Source organism: Diadema antillarum, unplaced genomic scaffold, assembly GCF_040938485.1.
Source record: "Diadema antillarum isolate AM-2024a unplaced genomic scaffold, OU_Dant_1.0 scf00000091, whole genome shotgun sequence".
NCBI classification, from domain to species: domain Eukaryota; kingdom Metazoa; phylum Echinodermata; class Echinoidea; order Diadematoida; family Diadematidae; genus Diadema; species Diadema antillarum.
In genome coordinates, this window is record NW_027270980.1 from 754,592 (window position 1) to 782,203 (window position 27,612).

General features: G+C 39.6%; 1 protein-coding gene across 1 annotated transcript; it reads left to right on the top strand.

Moving 5' to 3' along the window:
* Window positions 1-27,612, top strand: LOC139718212 (vacuolar protein sorting-associated protein 54-like). The gene is made up of 26 exons (XM_071629690.1): window positions 1-686; window positions 1,802-2,076; window positions 2,776-2,869; window positions 4,229-4,263; window positions 5,872-5,979; window positions 7,026-7,168; window positions 7,710-7,809; window positions 9,097-9,239; window positions 9,512-9,635; window positions 11,695-11,802; window positions 13,229-13,287; window positions 13,966-14,062; window positions 14,945-15,174; window positions 15,870-16,002; window positions 16,688-16,819; window positions 17,790-17,839; window positions 18,445-18,524; window positions 19,019-19,057; window positions 19,603-19,669; window positions 20,744-20,849; window positions 21,275-21,362; window positions 21,874-21,995; window positions 22,845-22,925; window positions 23,227-23,334; window positions 24,590-24,684; window positions 25,638-27,612. Exons 1-26 carry the CDS (start codon window positions 317-319, stop codon window positions 25,738-25,740), a joined length of 3,090 nt encoding a protein of 1,029 aa, XP_071485791.1. The 5' UTR covers window positions 1-316; the 3' UTR covers window positions 25,741-27,612.

The following is a 27,612-nucleotide window of genomic DNA, read 5'->3' on the forward strand; positions in this document are numbered from 1 at the left end:
GGAGTGCAGTCTGGCCCCTACTGTGATACCAGTCCTTCACCATGTTCACTGATGCAGACTTGGTGTAGTGGTAACCAGGTCATGATCGATGATTTGAGGATCTCTCCTTGTGCAGTAACAACTGGATGTACACATGTGTTGATTCATTGACCGATGATTGATGTTGATTTATGAGCTTTATTTGGCTTAAATGCGTAATGAGTAGACATCAGTGGATCTATGTCTATGTGAAATGAGTAGAATCTAATTTGTTTGGAGAAATAATCGGAAGTGTGGAAAGGTGAGTCTGCCATCTGTGTGCAATGTGTGAGACAAGATGAGTGACACTGCATCCAGCGTGAATCATGTCGACCACATTGAACATGGACGTGCAAGCATGCACAAGCAGGAACGCTATCATCATCTCAGCCAGAATCCGATGGACATAGAGGAGAAAACAAAATTCAGCAGCAGGTCACAGCGCAGTATGACATCTACACCATGGCGGACGTGTGCTTTGTGCAGTATAAACATGAGGACCCAGACAGACTTTGCGAGACATTTGCGCGAAAAACACTGTGCCCGCGAAGGAGGTTCATTCGTGTGCCGCTACGGTCTGCACGGGGTCTGCCCGACTCTTCCGGTAGATGGTGTTAGTGACACTGACTATGAATATCATGTGGCAAAGGATCATATGAATGATGAAGGTACAAGAGTTGTAATACAAAATGACATCACAGCAGTATTTACAGTGTTGGAGAGTATGTTAGAAAGAGTTCTTCTTGGGACAGCCTCCCCAATTATACTCTACACTGCCCTACCCTTGCTAGCTTATGCATGAATACATCATGCATGCACATTTGACAGGTGGTAATGGAGTATTTAAGCATTTCAGGTGGCTGTTCCAAAAGGAATTTTTGTCATTGACTTGCAGTTTTCAGTGTTCAATGTACATCGATGTATATTGTACATGTGTATGTTGTTCTGTTGTACTCCATAGAGTAAACTGTCAATGTTTAACAGTGATATAGTGGCATAATGGTGAACCACACTTTAATTAGTTTTATTGTGTATATAAAGACAGAATTTAAAGAGACTTTGACATTGGTGGCTTGTACCATTTTTCTAAATTGTCCTCCTTCCTGCTGAATGAAGACTTCTTGCCGAATTACAATATTCATGTAAATCGTCTCGTCTACTTATATTGTGGAAATATGAATTGATCATTTTTAGTGCTTAGAAAATGATGCATTTAGTAAAGATACATTTAACTGTCGAGTTGCGTTAATGACAGAGTAAGAAGTTATTCTTAGCCACAGTTGCCCCTTGGAGATGTGATAGTTTGCCAGTGAATGCAATTGTGTAACATTTCCTTCAAATTTTGTCAACCATATTATTCAGCTCTGGTTACATAGAATTTGTATACTGTGCATGCCTTTGCTGCAGTAACATGAAATTTGTGTTGATACTGATGCATTGTTTGTTTTTGTATCTAATTTGTTCCAATAAGTTATATAATTGTTGTATGGTTGTATTATTTACTGTTCATGCTGGTTATGTAACAGTACCATGAACGTCATTTTTGATGGACTTCAGCTCTTTATCAGAGGTCACTGTTATTATTGCTATCGTTGTTATTATTATTATTATTATTATTATTATTATTATCATTATTATTATTGTTGTTGTTATTATCATTATTATTATTATTATTATTACTATTATTATTATCATCATCATTACTATTATCATCATCATCATTATAATCATTATTATTATCAATGTACTGCACCAATTTTGTGTCCTCATTATTTCACTGCAGGGTTTGCAAATAAAGTCAAATTGGCAGCCCAGTCAGACCCGCCCACCTCCTCGGCTCCCTCTGTCATCAGTAACCAGCAGAAGTGGACAGTGCTGTCATCAGTGGTCAATCTGCCCGCAGTGCTGAATGACCCAAGAAAGGTCAAGCGCGAGACAGACTTTTTCACAAAGACGTGGGGCGAAGCCTTCGTGGAGAAGGCAGAGATTCCGTCGTCCCCATATGTGCCGCGGATATCACGGATTCACTTTGAGAAGTATCTCAGACAGACTGCCAAAGTGAGTTCCTGGAATGTGTTTGTGGGGTGGGGTAGGAAGAATAGAAAATGCTACTGAAAAATGTACAGCTTTCAAACAGTTTGATTCTACATGTAAATGCCATTTATTTTGATAGTACAACGTGTATTCTAAGATATTGCTACTTGCACCTGTGATAATGTACCCATTCTTTATGTGAGGCAATACAATGACACAAGGAGAGGATATTAATTCTTCTTTGTGTCTGTGAAGATCTATGAAATAACCCATCTTATGAGTTGTATGTTATTAGTGCAACATTGACTTGTTTAAATGATTATGACCTGCAATATGTTATTAAAGTCATTTCTAACACTTGCCCTACATGTTATGAACATTCAGGCAATGTTCTTTTACATGTATTTTATACAACAGGCAAACTCTCTTTCATTTTCTTACCCAATGATGAGCCAAGCAAGCACATGATTCATTGTAATGCAAAGGAGAGATAATAAGTAGTAAAACAAGCAAAACAAAACTATGTCATGTCCAAAGAGTCACAAAGTACACGATATCAAATGGCCATCAAGTCTATGGTGTTACAGTATACATTGTTCGTATCGGCTTTGCTATTGCATCCTGTGACGGATACTCATTTCACTGTCTTTGCATCTTCTCAAGCCTGACCAAATGAAAATGAAAAAGAAATTGTCAGCAATTTGTTCGTATGTCACTTTACAGAAACTGAAAGAGCAGAGGAGGCCTTCTGCAGTAGACCCACACACTCAGGACAAAGATGAAAGCCAAAACAGCTGTCTTGCCACCAGATCTAGAGGTAACTCGTGGACCAATGGAGAGCAGAATTTAAGAAAGAGTGACAAGTGATAAGCTGGCTGCTGATTAGTGCAGTTTATAAGATGTGTATAACTCAATGCTTCAGAGAGGGCAAGTACTCAGTAGCTAGAATTGGCAAAATTCATGTAATTAATTGTAATGCTGAAATTACACAGTATTTTCCATACCTTGAAACTTACTCAGTGCATACACTTCATTAAACTAGGTGTATACATCGCAATTACAGCGCAGTGATTCTGTAAGGAAAGCTTTTGGCCGTGTGGTCAAAGGTTTAATGGTGATGTTCAAATCCCACTTTTTTCCCCATATTTTGAACAAAGCTCAAAGTGTTGTCATGAAAATTTGATATTATCAGTCGGTGATTATTTGAAGAAGATGTAGGCTGTAGGGTCAGAGGGCAAGGGTCAAAAGTCAAGTAGCTTGCTCTCTGAAACAATTTAGCCATCCAAGTGAAATCTGGTTCAAGGAATGTGTAAACACCTAATAGGGTGGTGCCATCAAACTTCAGAACATGTAATTTCAATTTTTTAGCAATCATGCATACTTGCCAATTTTACCCATTTGGGTGGTAGAGACTACCACTTTGTAGGGATTTTAGCAGGCTACTGATTTTTAACTGTAATAATGAATATATACAGATTTTGTAGCAAACCTGCCATAAGATAAAATGAAAGTCACAATTCCCCTTGCTTGTGCATTGATTCTCTCAAAAACAACTACACTGTAGAATATTATGTTCATGCTTCAGATTGCATATTTTGAAGTTACCCCCCCCAAAAAAAAAAAAAACAACAACAACTAAACACCAAAACAAAACAAAACAAAAAAACAAACAAAAAAACCCAAAACCACAAAAAAAAAAAAAAAAACACCACACACTCAGGAGGGTGCACACAAAGGTGAGCTTGGGCTAGGTCACTTCACTCCCTTGCAAATGTACACCTTTAGTGCTTCAAAATGTTGGCAAGTATTAACCATGTGAAACTGTCATCCCACACTATCAAGATGTATGGGAGAATAATGCAATTTGGCGGAGGCATATCAGTTGCCTTTATAGTGACATTTCTAGTTTTACCGCTCATTTGCAAACGTGAGGAAATATTTCATAATATGTTTTTGAAATTACTGTCCTAGTATCATCAAAGTGCTCCAGTGTGCTGTCATAGAACTCAAGCAATGTGCTTTATATGTGGACTTTCATATGCAGCCCTCATACATATAAATGTTGTACTGTGCATATTCAAACCAAGTTTCATTCACATTCATTCACATTTGCGTCTACTTTCCATCGCGTTCCATCCAGGTAACAAAGTTTATTTTGTTTTGCTTTTATCAACAGAGCAAACTAACTCTGAGTTGCAACAAGTACCAAAGGTATGTATCACAGATTATTAAATATCTGATAAGATAAAATCTTTTCTCCCCCCCCCCCCCACCCGCTTTTGTGACTTCACAAGCTTGAAGTATGGCTTATTTGACGAAACATGTATGAATTATTATGATTACCAGTAGATATTTGTAAACCACTGAACGGCATGTGCACATGTACATTTAGTAGGGCCTACTCACTGGTACAGATTAGCTGTGAAACATATCTCTTTTACCACATGTCATTGAGACTTAATCACCAGCAGTTTTCTGTGATGTCTCACAGAGCAGTCAAGTGTGAGTCGTCCAGCATGAAGACTTACTTGGTTGGAATGTTTTTATGATGTTTCTGGAGCTGATGACAACTGATACTACCTAATTTACATATTTACACTTTGGATGCCATAAAATGTTTGTTTCATGTAATCTGAATGTAAGTGCCTCATATGTAAGTGTACCATTGAAACTTTCTTTGAATACTGCACAGATGACATATGAACAGATTTTTAATTTCCTTTTTTCCAAATGTTCATTTATCATTGTTATTATTATTAGTGGTTATTAGTATTATTTTTTTTTCATCATAATCATAATCATCATCATGATCATCATTATATTATTACTATCATTATTGTTATTATCATCATCATTCTCATTATCATTGGTATTGTCATTATCAATATCATTATTATCAGTAGTAGTACATGTAGTTGTAGTAGGAGTGTAGTACCAAAAGTAGTATGATATTCATCTTCATCATCATGGAATTTATCACCACAGCCTTTTATATTATTTCTGTCTTCTGAAACATGCACTTCTGCTCTTAAGTGACATGGTCCTTTAATATGCAGTGAATGTACAATGGGTACTGAGTTATGCAGTTGGTATCTTGATGCTTGGCATAACAGATACTCACAGGTACCAGGAATGGCACTATTTTCATTTGGGTGCAAAGTTCAGCATGCAAGTGTTGCCAGACACTAATTGCCTTAGTTGTATTCACAATATATCTGCTGGATATTTTCTGTACATGTGCAGATATCAATACACCATGAGAAGTACTTGTACACACCTGTTCTGTGACAAGTTATTTGGCAATATAACAATGCCTTCATATTGATAGCTGCCCGCCTGAGTATCCTGTATTTTTGGTTTATTTGTGCATATTTTTGTAGCCACTATAGTTTCTGTTATTTCTCTTTGTTTTCCCAAATGCCGTCTAAGACAATATAAACTGGTATGTGATTGACACAATTTTTGTCATCAAACAGCTGAAATTGAATCCATTCACACGTGTTTTCTCTGGATGTAATTATGACTGGGTTGGCCAATCCTCACATTATATTTATTGAGGATTATACCCATATTCTGCATAATCATGCATTTGAACAACCTTCCAGCATGTCTTAGTGCTGTGTTTAAACAGAAAGAGGCAAATCAGAAATATGTCTTTTATGGTTCTTGGCTTGATTTGTTTTTGCTTCTTTGTTTGTTTGTTTGTTGGGAGAAGCAAGTTATGCACATGCTTCTTACTCTGGACTGACCTTGGTCATGTCCTCTTTTTTTTTTTTAATAGAGAAGCATTGATCTGTTTTTTCTTCTGCCCTGTTCCAGATGTTTTTCAAGGGCGAATTTGCTCTAGAGAATCAAGAAACTTTCGAAGCCGTGCTGCCATGGTCACAATTCAGAGGCCAGCAATCCTCAAAGTTACTCCAAGAAAAGGTATCCATTGCTACGCATTATTTGAGTAGTATGTACCTTAAAGATATCTTATTTTCTCACACTTGTCTTGTGTTAAAACAATCATTAGCAACCTGTACGCTCTTTTGCTGATCCTGCTTAGATACATGAGAAATAGATTTCCTGTAGGTGTACTTGTCTATATAGTATTGTAATATAACCGGATTTCTCCAGTTACTGTGTGGAATCTTTTTTGGGTAAGTTCGCGGACACCTCACTCAGACTCACAACGATCACATCACATCGCATTATCACGCCGAGACAGCATCAATAATTCACCGAGATGACAATCGAACTGCATGCGAAGAAAAAACTTTATTACTGTACTCGCCAATCCGGCTACCCGTCAGGGCCCGTCGCCTGACACGATGCACAACCGTCACTGTACTCACCGCACGAATGGCCGATACAAACAGCGTATACAAGACTTTAGTGTATGATACACTACAAAACTCCGGGGAGACACGGCGGACACGTCCGCCCCCGTTGAGCGTCAGCTCACCACTCCTCGCTCCTACTACCCGAGCGAGAGTATACCCATGTGCGACCCTTGACACCCCACCGAAACTCTTACGGCCATGGGGTCACCGCACACCCCTACGTCCTACCAGACATACCAGAGACACTCACTCCAGTGCTCTAACCTCATTTCATTACAGTATTGTGTCAAAACATTCTAATATCTTTCATAAGCATATAATTTTCTCATCATTATAAAAGCTACCAATTGGATAACATTTTTGTAAATGGTCCCTTTTCCATTATTCTGTTGTAATTCCCATGTACAAACTGTACTACAAGATGCCAGGAAGTAGTGCAAGAGGCACCTTGTATTCAAGTTGCCCATCTGTTCGTGTAATTACTTCTCATTACATTTCATGTCTTGGGAATAATTGCATGGAATATTGTTTGAATTGAATAATGTTTGTATGAACGTTTGAAGAGAAATTTGTTGTAACTTTCTTATTAGTTAAAAGCCTAGTTCTTTACCAGCCATTTGCTTGATTCTCTCTGCCTCTTGTCCACAGCTGAGCCATTACCTGGACATGGTGGAAGTGCAGATTGCCCGCCAGATCTCGATGCGATCCAATGCGTTCTTCAGCGCCATGGCTTCCCATGATAAGCTGCAGGAGGACCTTGTTGCAACAGCCAAGGCTGTCTGTGATTTAAGGTAAGCACATACTATGAAGCACAGACAGACGGACAGACTGACCGACAAATGCCAAGCTATGCATTTCTGCTGCCGTAGTCTTAGCAAATGCCTGGGAGAATTTACCAGGCTGAGATGTGTTTTTCTTCATTTCTCTGTCATTTTGGTGGATGTCTGGCATGATTATTAGAATATATGTGTAACACTGTTGACAGCTACATTTCACACTAAATGGCAAAAGCAGTTAAAGACAATATCAATTGCTGTTAAATTGTCAGTGTCAAAGGCAGTCATATAAGAGAAGTTTTGACTGCACATATGCCAGTAGCTCTCTTGGGACCCTACCACCTGAAATTGCCATTGACTTTTTACTAACAAGTTGCCAAAACTATTGAAAGAGTTAATCTAGCACTGGCATTTAATAAGTGATATTAGTTTTGTTTTGTTTTGTTTGTTTGTTTGTTTGTTGTTGTTTTTTGTGTAGTGCAATGATGTTTACAGAAAATGATTTGATTTGATTGGTGCCTAATTCTCAGGCCTCTGTTTGTTTATCATTTTGCAGAGATAAAATCAACAACATCGATAAAGTTTTGGCAAAGGGCTCCTTGCAAGTCATGCGGCTTAAGATTTCCAGGTTAAACTATGTCAAAGTTTACAACAAGGTAAGTGTGGAAGCAGCTTTACATTCATTGAATTTCAAAACGTATTCTTTCATGCTTTGTAATATTTGCATTTCTTCTTTTCGGTCTATAGATCTTGGTGTTGTACGCATACTCTCGTTTTCATTGCAATTGATTGACAAATTGTCCTACATCGATGTAAAAAAGCGCTGAATTGATCAGTGTCAGAGTCATTATCTTGGCTACTACTAAAACACTAAACAATTTAGTGCTTATTTACATCAATATAGGACAATTTGTCAATCACTTGCATTAAAAACATCTTGACGGAAGAATTTCATGAATTAGAATAATTATGCAGTACCCGCTGCATGCTATAAGGATTAGTACTGACACTTGTTTTCTGGCGGAAGCTCAATGGTCTAGTGGAGATGATGCTTGTTCGGAGTTCAGGAGGTTGTAGGTTCGAATCCTGCTCGAGTACGTACGCTCATGATTTCTTCTTTAATCATGGCTACTGCTAAAACACTGATCAATTCAGTGCTTATTTACTTCGATGTAGGGCAATTTGTCAATCAGTTGCAATAAAAACATAGTCGACAGAAGAATTTCATCAATTTGAATACTCTTGTTTTGTTTTCTTTTGTTTTACATGTGTTAGTAGCCTTGTGTTAAAGAGACTATAGTATCATCTCCAACCTGACCATAGGTGTTCCACAAAACAAAGCTGGACTCATAGTCAACACTGACTCAATACAACAATGTTGTAGCTACATTACTTTTATCGGAATGACTGGAGGGGGTTATGATGTATTGCTCATTACAGCAAATTATGCCAGCAACGAATTGCCCATTTCAGGTGCAAATTTCCATGAAATGGCTCGGCACTGATTGTTAAAGGGTGAAAGTTAGCCCCCCTTGGTTGTACTGCAACTGTCATACTTAGTGACATATTTTCAGATTTCAAATGTAGAGTTGTGCTTTGGTGTGAGGGAGTATGCACACATTGTACTGCACATGTTCATTGATGCAAGATTCTAGCATCATCTACACCTTTACCATGGAGCTCTGCAGACAGCTTAAACCAACAGATTGTTCTCTCACTTTGTCTTGCGCATTTGTTTTGTTCTGTTTTGTTTTGAAATATCCTCACATTGTTTGATGAAAGGAGCCAGCTAGAAAGTGTCTCCATTTTCGATGGTAATGGTAGGTATATTTGTTATATTCTGATCATGATAAAGGATTCTAAACCTTATAAGTAGTGAGATGCTACATGCTTCATGCTCTACTAGATGCTAATCCCCACCCCCTTCCCACCTCTTTCCCCAGCTGAAACTGATGGCCACAGTCCACCAGACCCAACCCACCATCCAGCTGCTCCTATCCAATTCAGAGTTTGTCGGGGCCCTGGATCTCATCTCCACCACACATGAGATTCTTACCCAGGAGCTTGCAGGCATCCAGAGCTTCAGGTCAGACCCACGTGTGTGTTCTTTAGTCTTCTACATGTTTGTGTGTGTGTCTGAGTGTGTGTGTGTGTGTGTGTGTGTGTGTGTGTGTGAGTGTGTGAGAACAGAAGGAAGGGAGGAAAACAGATTGGCACAAAGAAGTAAAATCGAGAAAGAACAAGAAAGAGAAGAAAAACGGATATAAAGCAGTTGAGAGGTTGATTGCTTTCTTTCTGGTCTTCTGCCAGTTCCCTTCACATGTTAGCTTCCGTCTTGCTTTTGGATTGATTATCCAGGCATCTGAGCTCACAACTGATTGAGATGGAGAAACTAATTGACAAGATGCTGTGCGAAGAGTTCACAAGGTACACCTGCAAGGATCTGAATCGACCGTTGGATGATCCCACGCCAACTGAGGAGGTGAGAGGAGCGAGAGATATAGAAAATACAGTTGTACACTGTATTAACCTGTTGAGGACGGGTCCCAAGTATACTCGGCAGGGGTCTATGGAAAATGCGTGTTGTAACAACATCAGTCCGTCCTCAGCAGTTTAAAGATATTATAGACCTTCATTGAAACTGAAATTATGCTCAGTTATGCAAGGAATAGGAGGAAGATAATTTCAGTGACAAGATATTTGTGCTTAACTCTGCATTCCCAAGCACTTAGCTCAACTTGCCATGATTTTTTCATCAGCATTCAGTAATATGTCCATATTTAACATACTGGTACAATGTAGTTGTACAGGTATCAACCCACTCAGGTGAAGCATTGTGTCACAGTCCAACTGGAAGGCCATTGTGACACAATAGGGATTAGGGGGATTAGGAAATCTTGTTCATTGACTGTTATAGTTTCCAGACGTAGGAAGATAATGTCAGCGACAATATATTTGTGCCTAACTCTGAGTTCCCAGGCACTTAGCTTAACTTGCCATGGTTTTTCATCAGCATTCAATAATATGTCCATATTTGACATACTGTTAGTTGCACAGGAACACTAGCTGTACCAACCCACTAGGGTGAAGCAGTGTGTCACAGTCAAACAGGAAGGCCATTGTGACACAATAGGGATTAGGGGGATTAGGAAATCTTGTTCGCTGACAGTAGTTCCAGACATAGGAAGATAATGTCACTGACAATATATTTGTGCTTAACTCTGAGTTCCCAGGCATCTAGCTTAACTTGCCGTGGTTTTTCATCAGCATTCAATAATATACGAATAATTTATAAGTTGTGAGTGCATCAGGGCACGAATATCGCACGAGGCGCGAGATAAGCCACTGGTCTATTCAACAAGGCGCGTAGCGCCGCGTTGAATAGACCAGTGGCGAATCTCGCGCCGAGTGCGATATTACGTGCCCCAATGCACGAACAAAATCATAAATTATTCGTTTTATACAACACCTTGTCCACAATCACAGTACTAAATTAGTGACCGCCAACTCATGAAGGCCCAAATATAAATGTAACAATTAGGCCGAGAATTGTAAACCACCCATGTGTACTGCTTTCAAACACTCGTCATGAATCGACCACACAGTCACAGGAATCACAAACTCTGCAGGGTCTATACCCATTCTACACTAATGTTAGATCGAGTTAGGCCTGACTGCATGTTGGGCCGATCTGAGATGTCGGTAGATCTAGTAGTAGGTCTAGACTTTGTCTATTTCCGAAAATGATTTTGTATAAAAACACAGAAAAATAATCAAATTACGGTTTCTCAACTTGAAATGAAGTCTTGATTTTGGGATCACTGTGGTCCACGTAGCAGATCAGAGTCAAAAGTAAAAACACAGCAGTAGGTAAGGCCGCAATACATGCAACTAGCTAGGTAAGGTAGCTGCGCGTACACGTTAACATTGCAGTACTCCGCCGCGCCTGGTCTGTGAGACTTACCGGCAGCGCAGCGCAGCCGGCCAGCACGTAGTTTGCTGGCGCTTTGCTAGTGTGAGCCACAGAAGTCTAGTGAGCGGCCGTGCAATAGTAGCCCCTTGCGAAGCCGTGCTATAGTACCTTCGAGCCGTGCAATAGGCCCATGCCAGGGGCCTATTGCATGGCTGTCACTCTCAATGAGTTTGATAGGTATTTTCTATTGAATGTCATGTGACATGTTCTTGGCCAATCACAATTCGACATCATTCTGAGGTGTTGTATAATATTGCCATATTTGACATACTGGTAGACTAGTTGTACAGGTACATGTACCAACCCACTCGGGTGAAGCAATGTGTCACAGTCACCCCTGGAAGGCCATTGTGATACAATAGGGATTAGGGGGATTAGGAAATCTTGTTCACTGGCTATTATTGTTTTCAGACATCTGTGCCAATTGGATGGCACTCCAGGGAGCCTGTGGGATTTGTGAACAAAGCACTCTGAGGGACTAACAGCCTCTTGTGTAGTGATCCATGTGCATTATTCTTCGTCCCCGAGAATACCATTCTGTGTTGTCTTTACCTCTTTGAATCCATAGGATAAGTTGTCCTCTGTCATCCTGGGCATGATGAGGCAGAGGAAGTTCAGTTTCATTGATGTCTATCGGGAAGAAACCACCAGTGCCATCAAGGCAGTCATCAAGCAGGTAGCTACAGAACCTTTTCTCTTGTTGGTGATTTAAAGGACAAGTCCATGTTCATATATGTGGATTGAGTGAATGCAGCAATATTAGTAGAACACATCATTGGGGTCTGGGGAAAATCAGACAATCCATTCAAAAGTTTGAATTTGTAAAGTATCTGCATAGTTACTGCTGGATGAGAAGACTACTACAGATTGTGATGTCACATGTGTACAACGATATAAAGAAAATAAAAAGAAAATTCATCATATTTTCACTTTTCTCCCATGATAAAAGAATGCTTGACATGCCTCTTTCAGAAGGCATGGGAAATAATATCCTACACATACGTCAATGACAAGTTGAGGAAATGTGCACTTTTTTCAAAAAATAGAATTTTGTGAAATTCTCTTTATATTTTCCTTACATCGTTCTACGCATGTGATCTCATACACTGTAGTAGTCTTCTCATCCAGCAGTGTCTGCGCAAATACTTCAAAAATTCATAACTTTTGAACGGATCGTCCAATTTTCCTTAAATTCTCACTGATGTGTTCTACTAATATTGCTGCATTCACTGAATTCACATGTATATGAAGGTGGACTTGTCCTTTAAAGGGATGGTATAGTTTTGGTGGGGATGGGGCATTCATATTTCAACTTTTTGCAAGATGATTAGAAACCGCTTTTGAAATATTAAAGAACATACAATTATAAGAGGAATTGAACATTTATTTGATGAAATTGGTTTTGAAATGGCTACGATATCTAGAAACAAGGAGGTCCTATCAAAAGGTGGGACCCACCTTTTATTAGGACCATTTTGTTTTACCTTGTTTTTGGATATCTCTGCCATTTCAAAACCAATTTTCATCAAATAACTTTTAATTCTTCTTAGAATTGTATGCTCTTTGATAAGTGGTTTCTAAATATCTTGCAAAAGATTGAAATCTAAATCCGCCTTCCTAACCAAAACTATACCATCCCTTTAACGAACTTACATTTGATAAGGATATGGGTATAACTTCATTCATTTCTTTTCTGTTGATCAACCCCAAGTGCTGTATAGGCATGCTAATTTCCTTGAGTACTTTATTGCTGTGGTGGTATTAGGTGTAAGAATAAGCGTAGAAGGATTTGAAGTGAAAATATTTCATGACTTTTGAGTTTGAGTGTACGGACTTAAGAGCAAATCAATGTGTAGGTAGTTTTGCAAACATAGTGGTAAAGAGTCAATCACACAATCACATTATGTCAAATATTTATGTGAATTCCTACATCATTGCAAACAATTTCAACAAGGAGAATGAGACTAAAACCTTTATTATTCATAATTGGTATAATGAGCAATGGACGGGATGGCAATGTGAGTTTTTTCCTTGTAAAAAGAGAGATTTCCCATTTTATGTTGTACTTTCCATCAATTTTGCATTTGATTGTGTTCCAACAGACTGTTGTGGAAGCTGTGTCTGAGGCAGAGACAGTTGACAGTGATGTAACACCATCAAGGTACAAGTTTGATTGTTAACATGCTTATTCTCTTTACTAGCTTACAAGTTATTGAGGCCTGTCTGTATTCGTTCGTACATAGGCAGTCTTCCAGTTCAATCACAATGCATATTTTCTCTGTGTAGTTGTGAGATGTACATTTCATTTAACCAATGTCCAAATTCTGATATTGTTTCCTTTGCTGGAATTGGCTTGTTTGTAAAATAATGATGACGACCAAGTGAGGCCCCTTTTGAAATATCTCTGCAAGTAAGGTTTCATTGGCTTGAGTTTTCAACTCCATGATGCAGTGGAAGGCAGTAATATTGCTGACATCAAGACAGTGGTCCTAGAGGTAAACGCTGATGCATCTACTGAAGAAGAAAGCGGATGATGGCGTACAAACTCAGATCTAACCCATGCATACATACAAACACAAAAATAAAAAAGATGACAAATTTTAGGGCATTAAGGCTACAATGCAAACATGCCATAACTGCTTTTCATGTGTATTTATGATTGTTATTCTTTATAGATTTTCAATTCAGATAGGCTGATAGGACTTCACTTGGTAGTGTCAGTGCTATTTGAATTTGCTGAAAGATTATTTGGAAGAAGGACTTAGACCACTAGTTAGTTTACCTACCCATTTATCAAGTGTTTAACTTCATAGCCTCTCATCTTACGTTTCATTCATAGTTTATCGGAACAGATGAGACTGCTGAACTTCAGCCAGTGGCTAGAACTCTTCAACAGAGTCTTTATCAACCTGATGATACTACTCAACAGGATAGAGGTTAGTCTTCCCTTGACTCCTGACCACCTCATGCATGTTTGCAGTAAAAATTACCTGTTGAAGTATGTCCGGAAATGACATGATTGTTCACCCAAAGTACAGTGGCTTTCATGACCATTCACCTGTAACCATGATCATTTCACGGAAATAAATGTTTACTTATTGTTACATTTATTTCCTACCAAATCATATAACTCTGGAAATTTGAAGATGAAGTTACAGCTGAAAAAATGCCCAATTTAGACAAAGTTCTCTGACCTTTGACTTTTTACATTGAAGGATCTGCACAAAATCTGATTAGGGCATCTTCACCTCAAGTAGCATACTTGGACCCTGTACCAGGAAAATTAGTGGGGCAGCTTTCCTTGAATCGCAGTAATGAGATATGGGAGGGATGAGCAATCCTCCCCCCCCCCCTCTCAAAAAAAAAAAGAAAAGAAAGAAAGATAGATAAATTCCTGTGACTCTGCAACCCTATGAGGCAGAGGCATTGAATAGTGTTTGATGATGATGTAGATATAATGATGATAGGCTTAGTGTCTTGAGATAAGTAAGCAGCCTCTTCGTTATACTGCCTTCAAAGTTAGCCTTTCCATCATACTTGTCCTCATTATCTTCATTATCATTGATCTATTTAAGGTGATAATGATACTACATTGAAGAATGTATTGATACGTACAAGCTTTAGACAAACAAGACTATTGAAATGCATTGTGGGGAACAGAGAACGTACACAGTTGTAGTTGTGCTCATTGGAATTTCAAATGGTAAGAATGCATTCAGAAAGTATACAGTTTTAAGTTTAACACAAGTCTGAGACCTATGTAAAAGGAGTATTCCTTAGACAGTTTCCAAACTAATGCTGTCCCTGTGGTATTTCAGTACACATATGGGATCATGAAGAGACTGGTCAATACAGCAGCTGGTCGTCCAGACACAGAGGAGAAAGGACAAGGGGTGGTTAGCAGAGCAGGGCCCAAAGAGCAGGCTGTGAACGGAGCCGAGGGTCACCAGATGAATGGACTGAGCCCCGCCCCCTCACAGCTAGACGAGCAGTACAGTGACGATGGGCGGCTGGACGAGGTGGAGGAATGCATCGAGGCGGCCGACATGTGAGGACAAATTTTAGGTTTTTCAATCCCTTGTAAGGGGACATTCCTACTGTGAGAAGATGATCAGAACGATCCACTATTGAGAAACTCTCTTTTGCTGTGCTCACTATGTGCAGTTGTTCCAAATGGAAAACTGTGATTAGACAATTGTGTGAAGGGAATGCTAACTCTCTGGTCCCAGCCACTCTTTCATTACCAAGCTTAACTTTGTGTCCTTCCATCCACATTTTCCGATCTTCATGCACTCCTTTCAGACTCTGTCCATCTTTTGTTTACTTCCTACACACCTTCTCTCTGCCTCACTGGAATATTCTTTCACTTAGGCCATCATATCGTCTGTTGAGAATGAGAAGGGCGCTAAGTGGTCATGAACACTATGGGTTTAGTCGCAACTTAACGCCCTTATCATTCTCAGCCGACGATATGCCTTTTGTGTAAGTGTGAATGTCGCTTGATATCTTATTGTGTCAATGATAAAGTTAAACTTCTTAGATTCACTGAGATAAGCATCACTATAGTGAAATCAACCATTCTTGAAAACTGAAAACTGTATAGTACATTGTTATAGTATATGATCTCATGACTATTGGAGAATAACAGTCCGTCTTGATATAATATGTGCATTGGTTTTGTTTCTTCTTCCTCTCCCACCCCCCCCCCCCCATCTCCCCTCCCCCATCCGCCCTTATGTCCAGGCTGCCTCAAGGTGACTACCTCATTGCACCCAATGAGCATGCCAAGCTGATGACTGGTCTACAGGACATGTTGGGGCTAGTGTGTGACTACATGCATGACCGCTGTCTCAAACTCCTCATTGCCAGAGGAAAGGTGAGTCAATCTACCCCCCCCCCCCCCCCCCCGGGACTATTTCACTCTTCTTCTTGGTCATCAAAGTATCCATGAATTTGAGTACATTTGTTTGATTAGGGCTGAAACTGCCAGTGATTGAAGATTTTACTAGACTTCAGGTGTAATCAGAATCAAATTTTTATATATATTCATCACAGATTACCTGGTAAAAAGCTAATCGAGTTGCTGATTTCCACTAAATGTCAGGGCTCAGAATTCTGGCTGCATACATCAGGTATCAGCGTGTCGGGCAAGACCCAGGCAAGTTCTCTAGATGCCAGAAGCAGCTGCCGTGAAAACGTGGACCCAGAAAATGATTTGTTGCATTTATTCCAAATTTGTAAATAATAACAATAATAATAATGATAATGCAGTAAATAATAATATAATAGGTAAAGTGTTCCAGAGGGTGGGTGCCATGGCGGAGAAGGAACTTGAGCTGTAGTACTGAGTACTGAAACGGGGGACTTGAAGAAGCTGTTGTTGAAGAAATTAGTAATATGTATGCATGTGGAGCTGTTGTGAATTTATGACATCATCATGTATATTCGAATGGCAGAAAAGCAAGCATTAAATGCCAAATCACTACCCATAGATGTTTTGTATTGTGCCATTTGTTGCCTACAAACCGTTTGTTTGTTTGTTTGGGGTTTTTTTTGTTCAGGATGGCTTTCTCGAGAGACTAAGCTCCAGTGAGTTCCTGACGCTCTCCCGCACTGTTAAGGTCTTTGTCGGCAACTGTGAGGAGATGTGCGGCCGGCGGAGCATCTCCCTCATCGGAGGCCTGCAGAATCAGGTGAGGCTTGCCTTGCAGCTCATCGGTGGGATCTTTGTAGTCATCTGCGGAGAACAAAAAAATTAGGAAAAAATGAAAGCAACAAACAACGTGCAGTTGACTGTCTGTGTATTCAATTTCCATTAGTAAAAGTGGAAAGTAAAGTTTTAATGAACTGCTTGATCGATGTCAAGAATTTTTCTCAAGCTTTCTACCATGCATAAATGTCACATCCCAAAAACGTGAGATATGTTTTTGATGTTTGTCATTCATTTTGTGGTGAGATTATAAGGTATCTGTCAATCACATGATATGCCCTGATTTGCTTGAGAAACTTTTCCAAAGTCAGAAATCCAAGTATGGTGGGCAACGAGTCTTGGAAGTAAACTAGCTTTTCTTCCTTTACAAAGGTAGTTGCATAAATATCCCTGGTCAGTGAAGTGTATTCATAATAGAAAACATGTACCCAACTTCTGTCTTTTTTAACTGTCACCAGAACCATATTTGCCAGTGCTATAGTAAGCAGATTAAGGCATGCACACTCGTACACACTATTAAAAAAAAAATCATTCATGCTTTGGGAAATTGTAATACCATTTACCTATCGGTGCATTGATCAGCATGACTTTTCCAAAAGCTTATTGTTACATATTTTTGAGAAATATTGTGCAGTACTGGACAAGGAAATGTAATTCTGATGTGATGTCAGTTTATGACAGGGCATTTGCAATTTGGGAGACAGTTTCTCAATTACCATGCATGTCTTTTCCATTGTTATTGTGGCTGCTGTTGTAGTAACCAGGGAACCTTGGGAGTGATTTTGAGTGTAGGTAAACCCTTTGGGTGCTTTCAGTGCTGATTGACACAGAAAACCTCATAGTGTTGTATACACTGATCAGAGTCCCTGTCACAGAATGGGTTAAGCAACACTAGAATGAAATGACACAGACCCATATGACTATTCCATTCTCCTTTTTTGTTGACCCTGCAGGCAGTGAAATTTGTCAGTAGATTCCATGAGGAACGGAAAACAAAGCTCAGGTAAGATTGTAAAAGCAGCGAATGTTGCGATACATTTTTAGTGTGATCCCTAGTCCATATAGATGTGTTGCCATCTCAAGCAGTGTGGCTACCTCTGTGACCATGATCTTAGTATATCAGTGGGTCTGTCTAAAGTTTCTTCATGAGTGACTTTCAGCAAGCTAGGGAAAATGTGACTTTGTATTTAGGACTTGAATTTGCTGAAGTTATTCAGCATGTACTTGCCTTTACATATATTATGACATATCCTTTGTTGTTTCTGTGTCAGTCATTACATCAAGTTTTTGTGGCTGTAGAATAAGAGTTTATTGGACTTGTCTTCACTTATTAAACAGGAAAAAAATAATGCTGATGATATTTGATGACTTTTTTTTTGTAACAATCATAAACTCAGAAGTTATGTGTACTTCGTGATTATTTGCTACTGCAATCGCAGATGAAAACAAGTCGATCATTGTTCAAATGAAAATCAGTATCTTGACATCTTCCTAAAATCTCCTTATCAAAAGCTACATACATTATGTCAGTGACAGCACAGTTTTCTTTTAAACTTACTTAATCTTTGACAAAGATATCATCTTTTGCTGTGAATATTTTTGGTGCAGCTTAATTCTTGACAGTGAAAGGTGGAAGCAGGCAGAAGTTCCGTTTGAGCTACAAGAGCTCCTCACAGCTTTCTCTGCTGGTAAGAACCGAGATGCTCCTCACTACTTATGCATTATTTTTATACCTATGCATTTAGTGTCAGTGTTATTCCATCCAGTGATATGGAACAGGCCAAATTTGTTATCTGTATTCTTTTTTCTATTTTTCAAAAGGTGCATAGTGTGTGTATTGTCCTGTTTCTTGTCTGATCACATTCTCGGAGTTGGGATAGAGAGTTTGAGCTTGTAACATGGTATAACATGTTCAAACTTGCTCTAAGAGCTGGGAACATGTAGATGGGACCGAGACTTATGTAGTGTTTGTGTTCTCAAGCAAGCTATTAGAGACTTCTCAGCCCATATTTGTACAAGCTCATTTCAGTAATCATCATGTGTTGGGAGTGAAATAGGAACCTCATATTTGCACTTTGTGTCCTTCTCCACATTGAAATTTCTCTGACATATCAGCCCATGTTTCCTCTGGTGAAAATTGTCAAATATATTTTTGTCTGCTTTTGTGTTTTGTTGATTTTAGGACAAATTTCTCTGGACCTTCTTGCAAAGACAGATATGGGTAAGTGCACCATTGTATGAGAAAGATAGCAGTAGTAAGATAAGATGCTGGTTTTGATAGATTAGGTGTCATTATCAAAGCAAAGCTGGACCCTCGAATGCTTTCAGTGGAGTTGTAATTTGCTGAAATGTTGTTTGAAGTCATCACTAATGATTCATACATACATAAAGCTAGTGAAAATATAGTGTTCAAACAGAGTTTGTTTGGTTTTTTAACAAAAAAAAAAGAAAGAAAGATGCTCAGAGTAATGCAGATGCTAACACTTGATGAGAAAACCTCAGACTGATTTTGTCTAACAGTTTGACCTTATTTCTTTCTTCCACCCATTTAGAGTACTATGCTGTCAGATATAAGGGAACGTTAGCAAAGGTTGAGAACACACCTTCGATAATAGAAGAAAGAACAGGGACTCTAACAGACTTAAATTAAGACTGAGGTAGATATAACAGATGGACACATCCAGTCATGGAAACATGGTAAAAATACTCTTGGAGATTAACATTTTCCTTCCAATTTTTCACTTTCCTGAATCCCTCCCTTTCCAGGTAATGGTGGTGAAAGGAAGGCAGTGGACTGTGTAGATGTTAAAGGCTCAAAGTATGCTGTTGTTGGGTGAGTAAAACATGCGATTATGTTAGCCTATGGGTTAATAATGTAAAGCTATTGTGGCTCATTTGAGAAAATGGCTGTCACTCAATCACAAGGTCCCTGGTTCAAGTCCCCTGGCAGCAGTGGTTGTGCCATTAGGCGAGGCATTTGATCCTCATAAAGCTGTCTCTGAAAGGAGTGTGCGTGTGTGTTGGGGGGGGGGGGGGGGGAGGCATTTAAAGGGTCCTCCTACAGTAAAACCAGAAATTTTCATTTGGGTGAACTTTTTGTGATTTTCGCAAGAAGCAAAGATTCATGAAAGTTTCTTGCATGCAAAAGTGTTTGTCTACACAATGCATTGAATGCCAGCAGCAATTCGTAAAAGTTTCATGCCGTGAAAAAGGCCGTTGGCTTCAATTTGAGAAAGTTTCTTACTGCGAATGTTTTTGGTTTTACAGTATTCTTGAAATTTTTTCTTACGTGCCAGGAATAAAATTGTTTAGCTTTGTGTCTACATCTTAATTTCTACACTCCTGGTCTTCTTTTTGTTTCTTGCTTGACGATAGCTAAGGGTATTGGATAGGGTTATAACATACAGTAAGTTGTCTTCACATTATTGAAGTGATGAATTTGGGACTATTGGTGATAGAAAGGAGAAATAATTCAGGCGAGATGATTAATTCAAATGCTTCTCAATTATCTGTGTAATGTTGTGTGTATGAAATAGGCTTCTTTTTCTTCTTCTGCATCTTCTTCTTTTTCTCCTTCCTGTACTTGTTTCTCCTCCTCTTCTATGTCTATGTTTGTTTTTCTAATTCATAGAATTGATAATCTGTTGATTGTTGTCATTATGTACTAACATTATGATGCTATCACATTCTCATAAGCAGAAGTGGAGGCAGAAGTAACAGTAGTGATAATAAAAAAGTAGAAGCTGTAGAATTAGCAGTAGTAGCAGCAGCAATAGTGGTAGAAGGTAGCTGCAGTAGTCATTGTAGTAGCAGTAGTAGTAGTAGTAGTAGTAGTGATAGTTGCAGCAGCATCGTGATCATCCTCAACATCATTTTCATTCTCGCCTCCATCACTCTGTGTTTCCAGGACTGTACTCCTGCTGCTGAAGATGATTGCAGAATACTGCCAGTGTGCGCGGGATGTGCCCACAGCTACGGCTGATCTCCTCACCAGGGTGGTGGAGCTCTTACAGGTTAGGCAGCTGTCTCCCTCTTGACTCAGGCTGAGTTGAAGCCAATTAGCAACCATAATGGCAATTTGAAGGAATCTTCATGTTTAACAAGAAAGGGGAAAAAGTAGCCTAAAATACAATCCTTTGGGTAAATTTCTCAGTCTTCTGTGCTTTGCATGCATACCTTTTGGGTTCCTTGCTCTCCACATGGTGGCCTTAATTTACGTGACAAACTATTCATTCAAATTCAACAAAGATGTCAAATCCAAAAATATTTTTGAATTAGTCAGAGAAAGGCAGAAAAGACACCAAAAAGACAGAGGGTTTGGGATGCTATTTTTCATGATAATCAAGGCACACTACTCATTGTTATCCAGTGATTGTGAAATGTCAGCAGTTGTGAATACCTTCTTCCATGTTTTTGCCTCTTTTTTTTTCTTCTGCAGATGTTCAATTCCAGGTCATGTCAGCTCATCTTGGGCGCAGGAGCACTCAAACTTGTTGGACTCAAGACAATCACGACAAAGAACCTTGGTAAGGCATAGAGCAATCCCTGACCTCTGTCTGTCCACATATAACTATCCATGACGTTGCTTTAGCTACCTTGATGAAATATTGAGACATTCAGCGTGCTGGATAAAATGATGAAATGTTGCAGTCGTCAACTACTGCCAGCTCAGAACCAGAACCAGAAATATGTGTCCTGGTACTGCCACACTCTGCTCAGGTCTTCAAATTTCATGTTATATGTCAGATTTTGTGAAATATTCATTGTTCCATGTGCTTTGCCAATACATATTTTCTGAGTCACTTACAAGTAAGGTAACTGGCACGGGTTTCTCAATTGATTGAAAATGTTTAATCATACAAAGCCGTTTAAAATTAGTCAATAAACATACTGAACCACATTGTCCCAGCTTTATTTCATATCCCGTAAACTTCATATACCTAAATTCAGAAACCAGAATCTCCTCTGCTTGTAAGATCTGTACAGAATATTAGGAGACTATTGTTGGTATGTACTCTATACTTTGCCTTCCCATAGCACTCACATCTCGCTGTCTGCAATTGGTGGCACTCTACATTCCAATCGTCAAGGAGTTCTTTGCTGACCGTCTGTCTCTCAAGCAGCAGACCCTTCTGAAGAGCTTTGACAAAATCTACAAGGTTTGTACTTTGCCTCTGAATAACGGCAATTCCAGCAGAACTGTAATGATGTGATTAATTGAATTCTCATGTGAGGTATTCAATGCAGTTTCAACAACCCACTTCACAGCAAGCTTTAGGCCAACCTGAAGTGTAGTGTGAATGGTAATGGGGATGTGAAGCCAGCCCTTATTAGGGACTTCCAGCAGTGGTTTTCTGACAGAGAAAGCACAATTGTGAATGCTATCAAGTGATAGTGAAGTGTTTTCATGTGTAGTCACGCCGGCACTAAGCATGAATATTGGCCCAGTGTATAAAATCATCGTGCACCACATCAATTGTTTTCCAGATTTTATTGCTGTAGGTGTAAAAAAATTTGGGGTAAAAGCAATGCATCTTGGGCTTGCCATCTGGTGCATATCCACTTCTGTGTCATGGCAATATGTTAAGCTTCCATTTCATTCTCACATGCAATTTCCTCAAGAAGTCATTCCAGAATGCATCGCTGCACACTGGCACTGGTCCTACGGTCCAGGACCAGTAAAGATCACTGTCGATCCAGTAATTTTTTTTCAGGAATGGACCTATAAAAAATGGAAAAAAACTAGGTTCCTACTGGTCCCAGAGACAGGTCAGATCAGTAGAAAAAATTGGTTAGTGTGCAACCCTGCAGGATGGTTTGTCAAACAGTAGATTCTTACAGCAAGATCACCTGCCCTTTTGTTTTGTGTTTTTAATTTGTTCTTGGCTTGTTTTGTTTTAGTTCTCTGTTGGAATATTTCAGCCAATTTCCATGACTTTAGTGTATCACTTGAAGTTGGACATGACCTCATCCTTGTTGATGTTTTTTTTTTTTCAATTCCCTGACAGGACTACAATGACCATGTGCAAGAGATTTCCAGCAAGCTTGTTGCCATAATGGATGACTCGTTTCGGTCGTGCCTCTCGATGGTGAGTATGCACACCAAACCTATGAAGTGATAAGTTTCATGAACTTCAGTCTTATTGTCACTCAATTTGGGCTTGATCTGGCTCTGTTTATGATTTGTTGCTGCTTGATCCAAGCGCGGTCTTGGCAGTATGTACCTCCGCATGGGTTTAGAATCTAGACTTAGCCTCAACTCAGTTATGGTTAAATGTTGATGTGAGTTATGCTTCAGTAATTCCAAAGACGTCTTTGAATTTCAAGGAATGCTTCTCTCTTCTTTTTAAAGACTCTTGATTACTTTTCCATGTCTCTCCACCCCCACAGTGGGAAGTCAAAGCCCCTGTCCCTTCGTCCTGCTTTAGAGAGATCTGCAAGAGGATCCGAAAGCTGTACGAGGCCATCGCCGACCTCCTTCCTCCTGAACAAATCAAGGTGGGGCAAACCTGTCTGTCAGATTTACTGTATATGCCATTTATTTAGCGAGTCTGTTTTTTCGCAAGTCGGGACTTCCCGACAGTTTCATGAGTGTTTAAATTTGTGTTCAGGGAGTACAGTATTGAATGGAGAATATATGCGTGCACGTCACATTCATGTCGGGACCAGAGTTCATATTTTTGCATGTTGTTGAATTAGCGAATGGCACCCGACTCACAAAATTAATGAAAATAAAAACCTTGTGAAATATATGGTGTATACAGTAATGTTTTGCCCACAGTTTTGAGGCATACTGCTTTCTGCTGTATTTCACTTGTGTGTTTGTGTTAGTGTGTGTATGTGTGTGTTGGGGGGGGGTGGTGGTGTTGGTGGCAGTAATTTTGTAATAATGAGCAAAACATTAAATTTTGAGTTGGCAATATTTGACCTGAAATTCAACAACACCACAACTTATAGTTTTGGTGTTTGTTGGAAATGAATGGATGTGAAAGAAAATTGCTTCAGGTCATGTGTGAGGTCAGCAAGAGCATGTGGAAGCTTATTGAAGCCATCTCTAATCTTCTTCTTTGCAAGCAAATCAGTGTGGGTGGGACCCTTTCCTGAGTATCTTGTGGAATGGTGGGGGGAATTATGTCAATAGTGACAGAAACAGTAGTGAGGGCTGGGGATTCATTAGCTGAAATCCAACCAAATCTCTCTACCATGTTTGTTTGTTTTGTTTTTTTAAACTGTTTTTTGGTGACTGACCAAAAGTCCAGACATGAGTAGAAATTGCCGTAGCTTGGGTTAAGGTCAGCCTGAGATTCAGGAGCTGCATTCAGCCACTCCTTTACATATTGCCACGCCCTTTTCTCATTCCCTCGTGTGCTTGTTTGTGTGGGAGGGGGAATATCACTGAAGGACTGATATGAGCTAGTGCTCTTGCCCCAAAACTTGTTCCTCAGTAAGTCTTTACTTTATGCAGGTAGAAAGGAGGGATAACGGAAAATTGTCATAGGATAGTGTAAGGTCTGCTAGAGAAGCTTTACAAAAGCTTTCCAAAACCCATACCTAACCCTCTCCTTCCAAGCAAGCATGGGTCAGCATTACAAGTGAAGAATGCTTTAACAATCACTGCATCTCAATTTTAATCAATTGATTGCAAACAGACCGAATGATACCTCAGACAGATTTGGGGAATATAAGTAATAAAAATCATGACTTTGATATTTACTTTCTACTGACACACAATTCATATCTATATTCGCCACAGGTCCTCTTCACAAGATTGAATGCATCATTCAAGACCAGACTGAAGGAACAGCTTATACACCTCAATGTAGAGAACAATGGGGGACCCAAGCACGGGTATGTATGGCTGCAATATCATGATTGTGTGCACTCTGTAGTAACTGTGTATAAATATTGTTCATGAATATTCATGACATACAGATTTCTTTTACATGTGGAAGTAAATGAACCCTTCAACCCTGCCATATTTCTGTAATCCAGTACAAGAGTCCAGTGGACCATGTAAGTGGTTCTTGGCAAGCCTGTGTTTGATGGACTATCCTTGAAGTGTGAAATATATTCTGAGGTGATGGAGGAGTATAGCCAGGTGTGAACTGAAATTGATGCATCAACAGCCTCCAAGTCTACCTGATTCTTTGGGAGGCTCCCTGCAAACTTTGATATTCCTTCATGTGCTGACAAGAGGATATGGAATATATTGAATATATGATTTGGGGAGTTATTTTGCCTGTGGAGATGCATGTAGCATACAAGTATCTCTCTGATTGCTCTGTAACACCTCCTGATTTTGATAAGTCAATTTTGGCAGCCCTGCATGATTAAGCTGCATTTCTCAGCATCTCAACATCATCTCACTGGAGTAATTGATGTAACATGTGTTTCCCCTCTGGATGAGAGTTTGTAAAGAGGATGACAGATTCTCGTGATACTATAGATAGTGAGGAGAAGAAGAAGAACAATGCGTAAGACTGCTTTTATTGGCTGTACGAAGGTTAATTCATGTTTAAAATCTCTTGGACACATTAGTAATCATGTTGTGTAAGTTATCCCAAGAGCTTCAAAGACTTTTATCCATGCTATATATCCTGGTGTTAAAATACATAATCCTACTTCTGTTACAGTTGACAATAGTGAGTTTCCCCTGTGGGAGTGAAGAATGTAGCAAAACCTCTCTCACTAGGACTAAGAATTATTAAAGCATAAACTAGGACCAAGACTAGGACTAGGAATAATTCAAATGTAAACTAATCCTGTTTTGTCCTCTGGACTTTATTTACCTTCATTTCCAGGCTTGTGACCTCTGACCTTGTGTTCTACTCGGAGTTCATCAAGTCGTTGGATGGTCTTGGCGACATCGTCGATGATATGGAGGACATCTGGTCATGGAGGTAGCACACGATACTACGGGCCCTGGAGGAGAGCCAGCAGAGCTAGTCACTAAATCTTCCAGCAAGCGGATGGAGTTGGGACTTTCCCCTTGGAAGAAGAACATGAAGTGAAGGCAGTTGGGAAAGTGAGATGGGACTCCCAGGAGGGACAAGGAGAAAACTGGAGCTCGAGATCGGAGAGGCTTCGAGTGTCCCTCTTCCTGTCAGCGTCGTGATTACACAGTTTGGATCAGTGTTCAGTTTGTGAGGTTTCATCCCACTGAGTGTCCTGCCCTCATGCCGCCTTTTGAGAGACCAGTTGGAGTGAAGAGATCTCAAAATTTTTGTCAGGTATAGCTGTACTCTGTGAATCAAAGCTGCTAAGCAATGCCCATTTGCCACTCACCCACCCATCACCTCCCAGTTCTTGTAGCATCACTGCACTAGGATTGATGAGTTCAGATGGGTGGCTGACAACAAGAAGCTAGCATCTTGATAAACATTACTCTCTATGTGTGGGACATCAGTGAAAGGAATATATGGGAACATAGTATGCAGAAATTCTCTTGATTGGTACCAACATTATCCTCATTCAGAGGACATTAGAATATGAATGTATGGGTGGAGGGCACAATGCCAGAGAAGTTTATCTTTCCATGTCTACAATACAGTGAGTACTATTGGTATTGTTTAAGAACAAAACCCATGATTTCTGTGGATATATATATTGCCTTGTAATCAAAACATTGTCAGTACAGTCAGTTGAAACATGGCAAGAGTAACAAAATCATGCGCAAACCAGTGCAACCTAAAAAGAATTGAGACAGTCAAGTATGTGGGACACAAAACTTGAAGGACACTATCATTTGCCTACGTCCGATGGGAATGCAATCTGTTTCCCAGTTGGAAGTAGGGAAATGTTGTCCTCTCACAAAGGAAGCCATGGTTAATCCTTACAGTCAGAGATTCAGAACAATGAATAGATAAAGGGCCTTATGCAGGCAGAAATGTACTGTTTGCATAAGAAGCCGCCGACATCCTCGTGGACTGTGCTCCACAGAGAAATTGCTCCTGTGTTTTTGTTTTTGTTTTGTTTTGCTTTTTTCTTTGTCCTGATGGTATTACAAGAGAACCTTTTCTCGATATTCCAGGTCAAAGGAAGTAGTGTGTCTACCAACCAGTGAGTGATCACTTTAATCAGAGGTCCAAGAGGAGAAAGTTTTAGAGAATTATAAAGTTATGCAGCAGAGAGGACAAACTGTGTGGTCAGATGAAGTAGAATGGGTGTTAGAAGCATGAATGAACCCTTTGACCATGGTGTGCATTGTCTACCAAGACGTACCGTACACTATGTCCCCCCCAAAAAATCACAATGAGATTTTTTCATTGATAATTCCAGTATGATTAAACTGTCTAAATGCTATTTCAGGGTCTTAGAATATAACATCTTGGTTCTATTTTGCAGAAAACCCCATTTATTTTGGTGAAGTGGTCACAGAGAAATGTGGACCGTTGTGAAGCATGTCATGGGTCTGATTCTTCCAAGTTTAGCACATAATGGATGCTCTTGGAACTGCATAATGTGTGAACACAATGGACTGAACTTCGAGGGTAGGGATTCCTGACATGCTCTATAAAACTCCTCATTTCTCTTTGACCACTGAAGCAACTCGGATGGGGTTTTCTATAAGATTAGGGTAATAAGTTATAGTTTCATACCCTGAAATTGTATTTGGCTTGATTCACTATTTTTAAAGTTATCATTGCAGAGGATCCCGATCTCATTTTTGGGGGGGACATACGGTATAAGCTGGTATTTTCCCCAAGGGATTCATTTTCACAAATTTCCCGAATCACTGCTAGACCATGAATTGAACAACACATGAAAATATCACGA

Excerpts from the sequence above, each read along its gene's own strand:
- LOC139718212 (XM_071629690.1), top strand. The coding sequence starts at position 317 with ATGAGTGACACTGCATCCAGCGTGAATCATGTCGACCACATTGAACAT. Across the intron at positions 4,264-5,871 it reads AGTTGCAACAAGTACCAAAG|ATGTTTTTCAAGGGCGAATT; the intron begins GTATGTATCACA and ends GCCCTGTTCCAG. Across the intron at positions 16,003-16,687 it reads TCCTCATTGCCAGAGGAAAG|GATGGCTTTCTCGAGAGACT; the intron begins GTGAGTCAATCT and ends TTTTTTGTTCAG.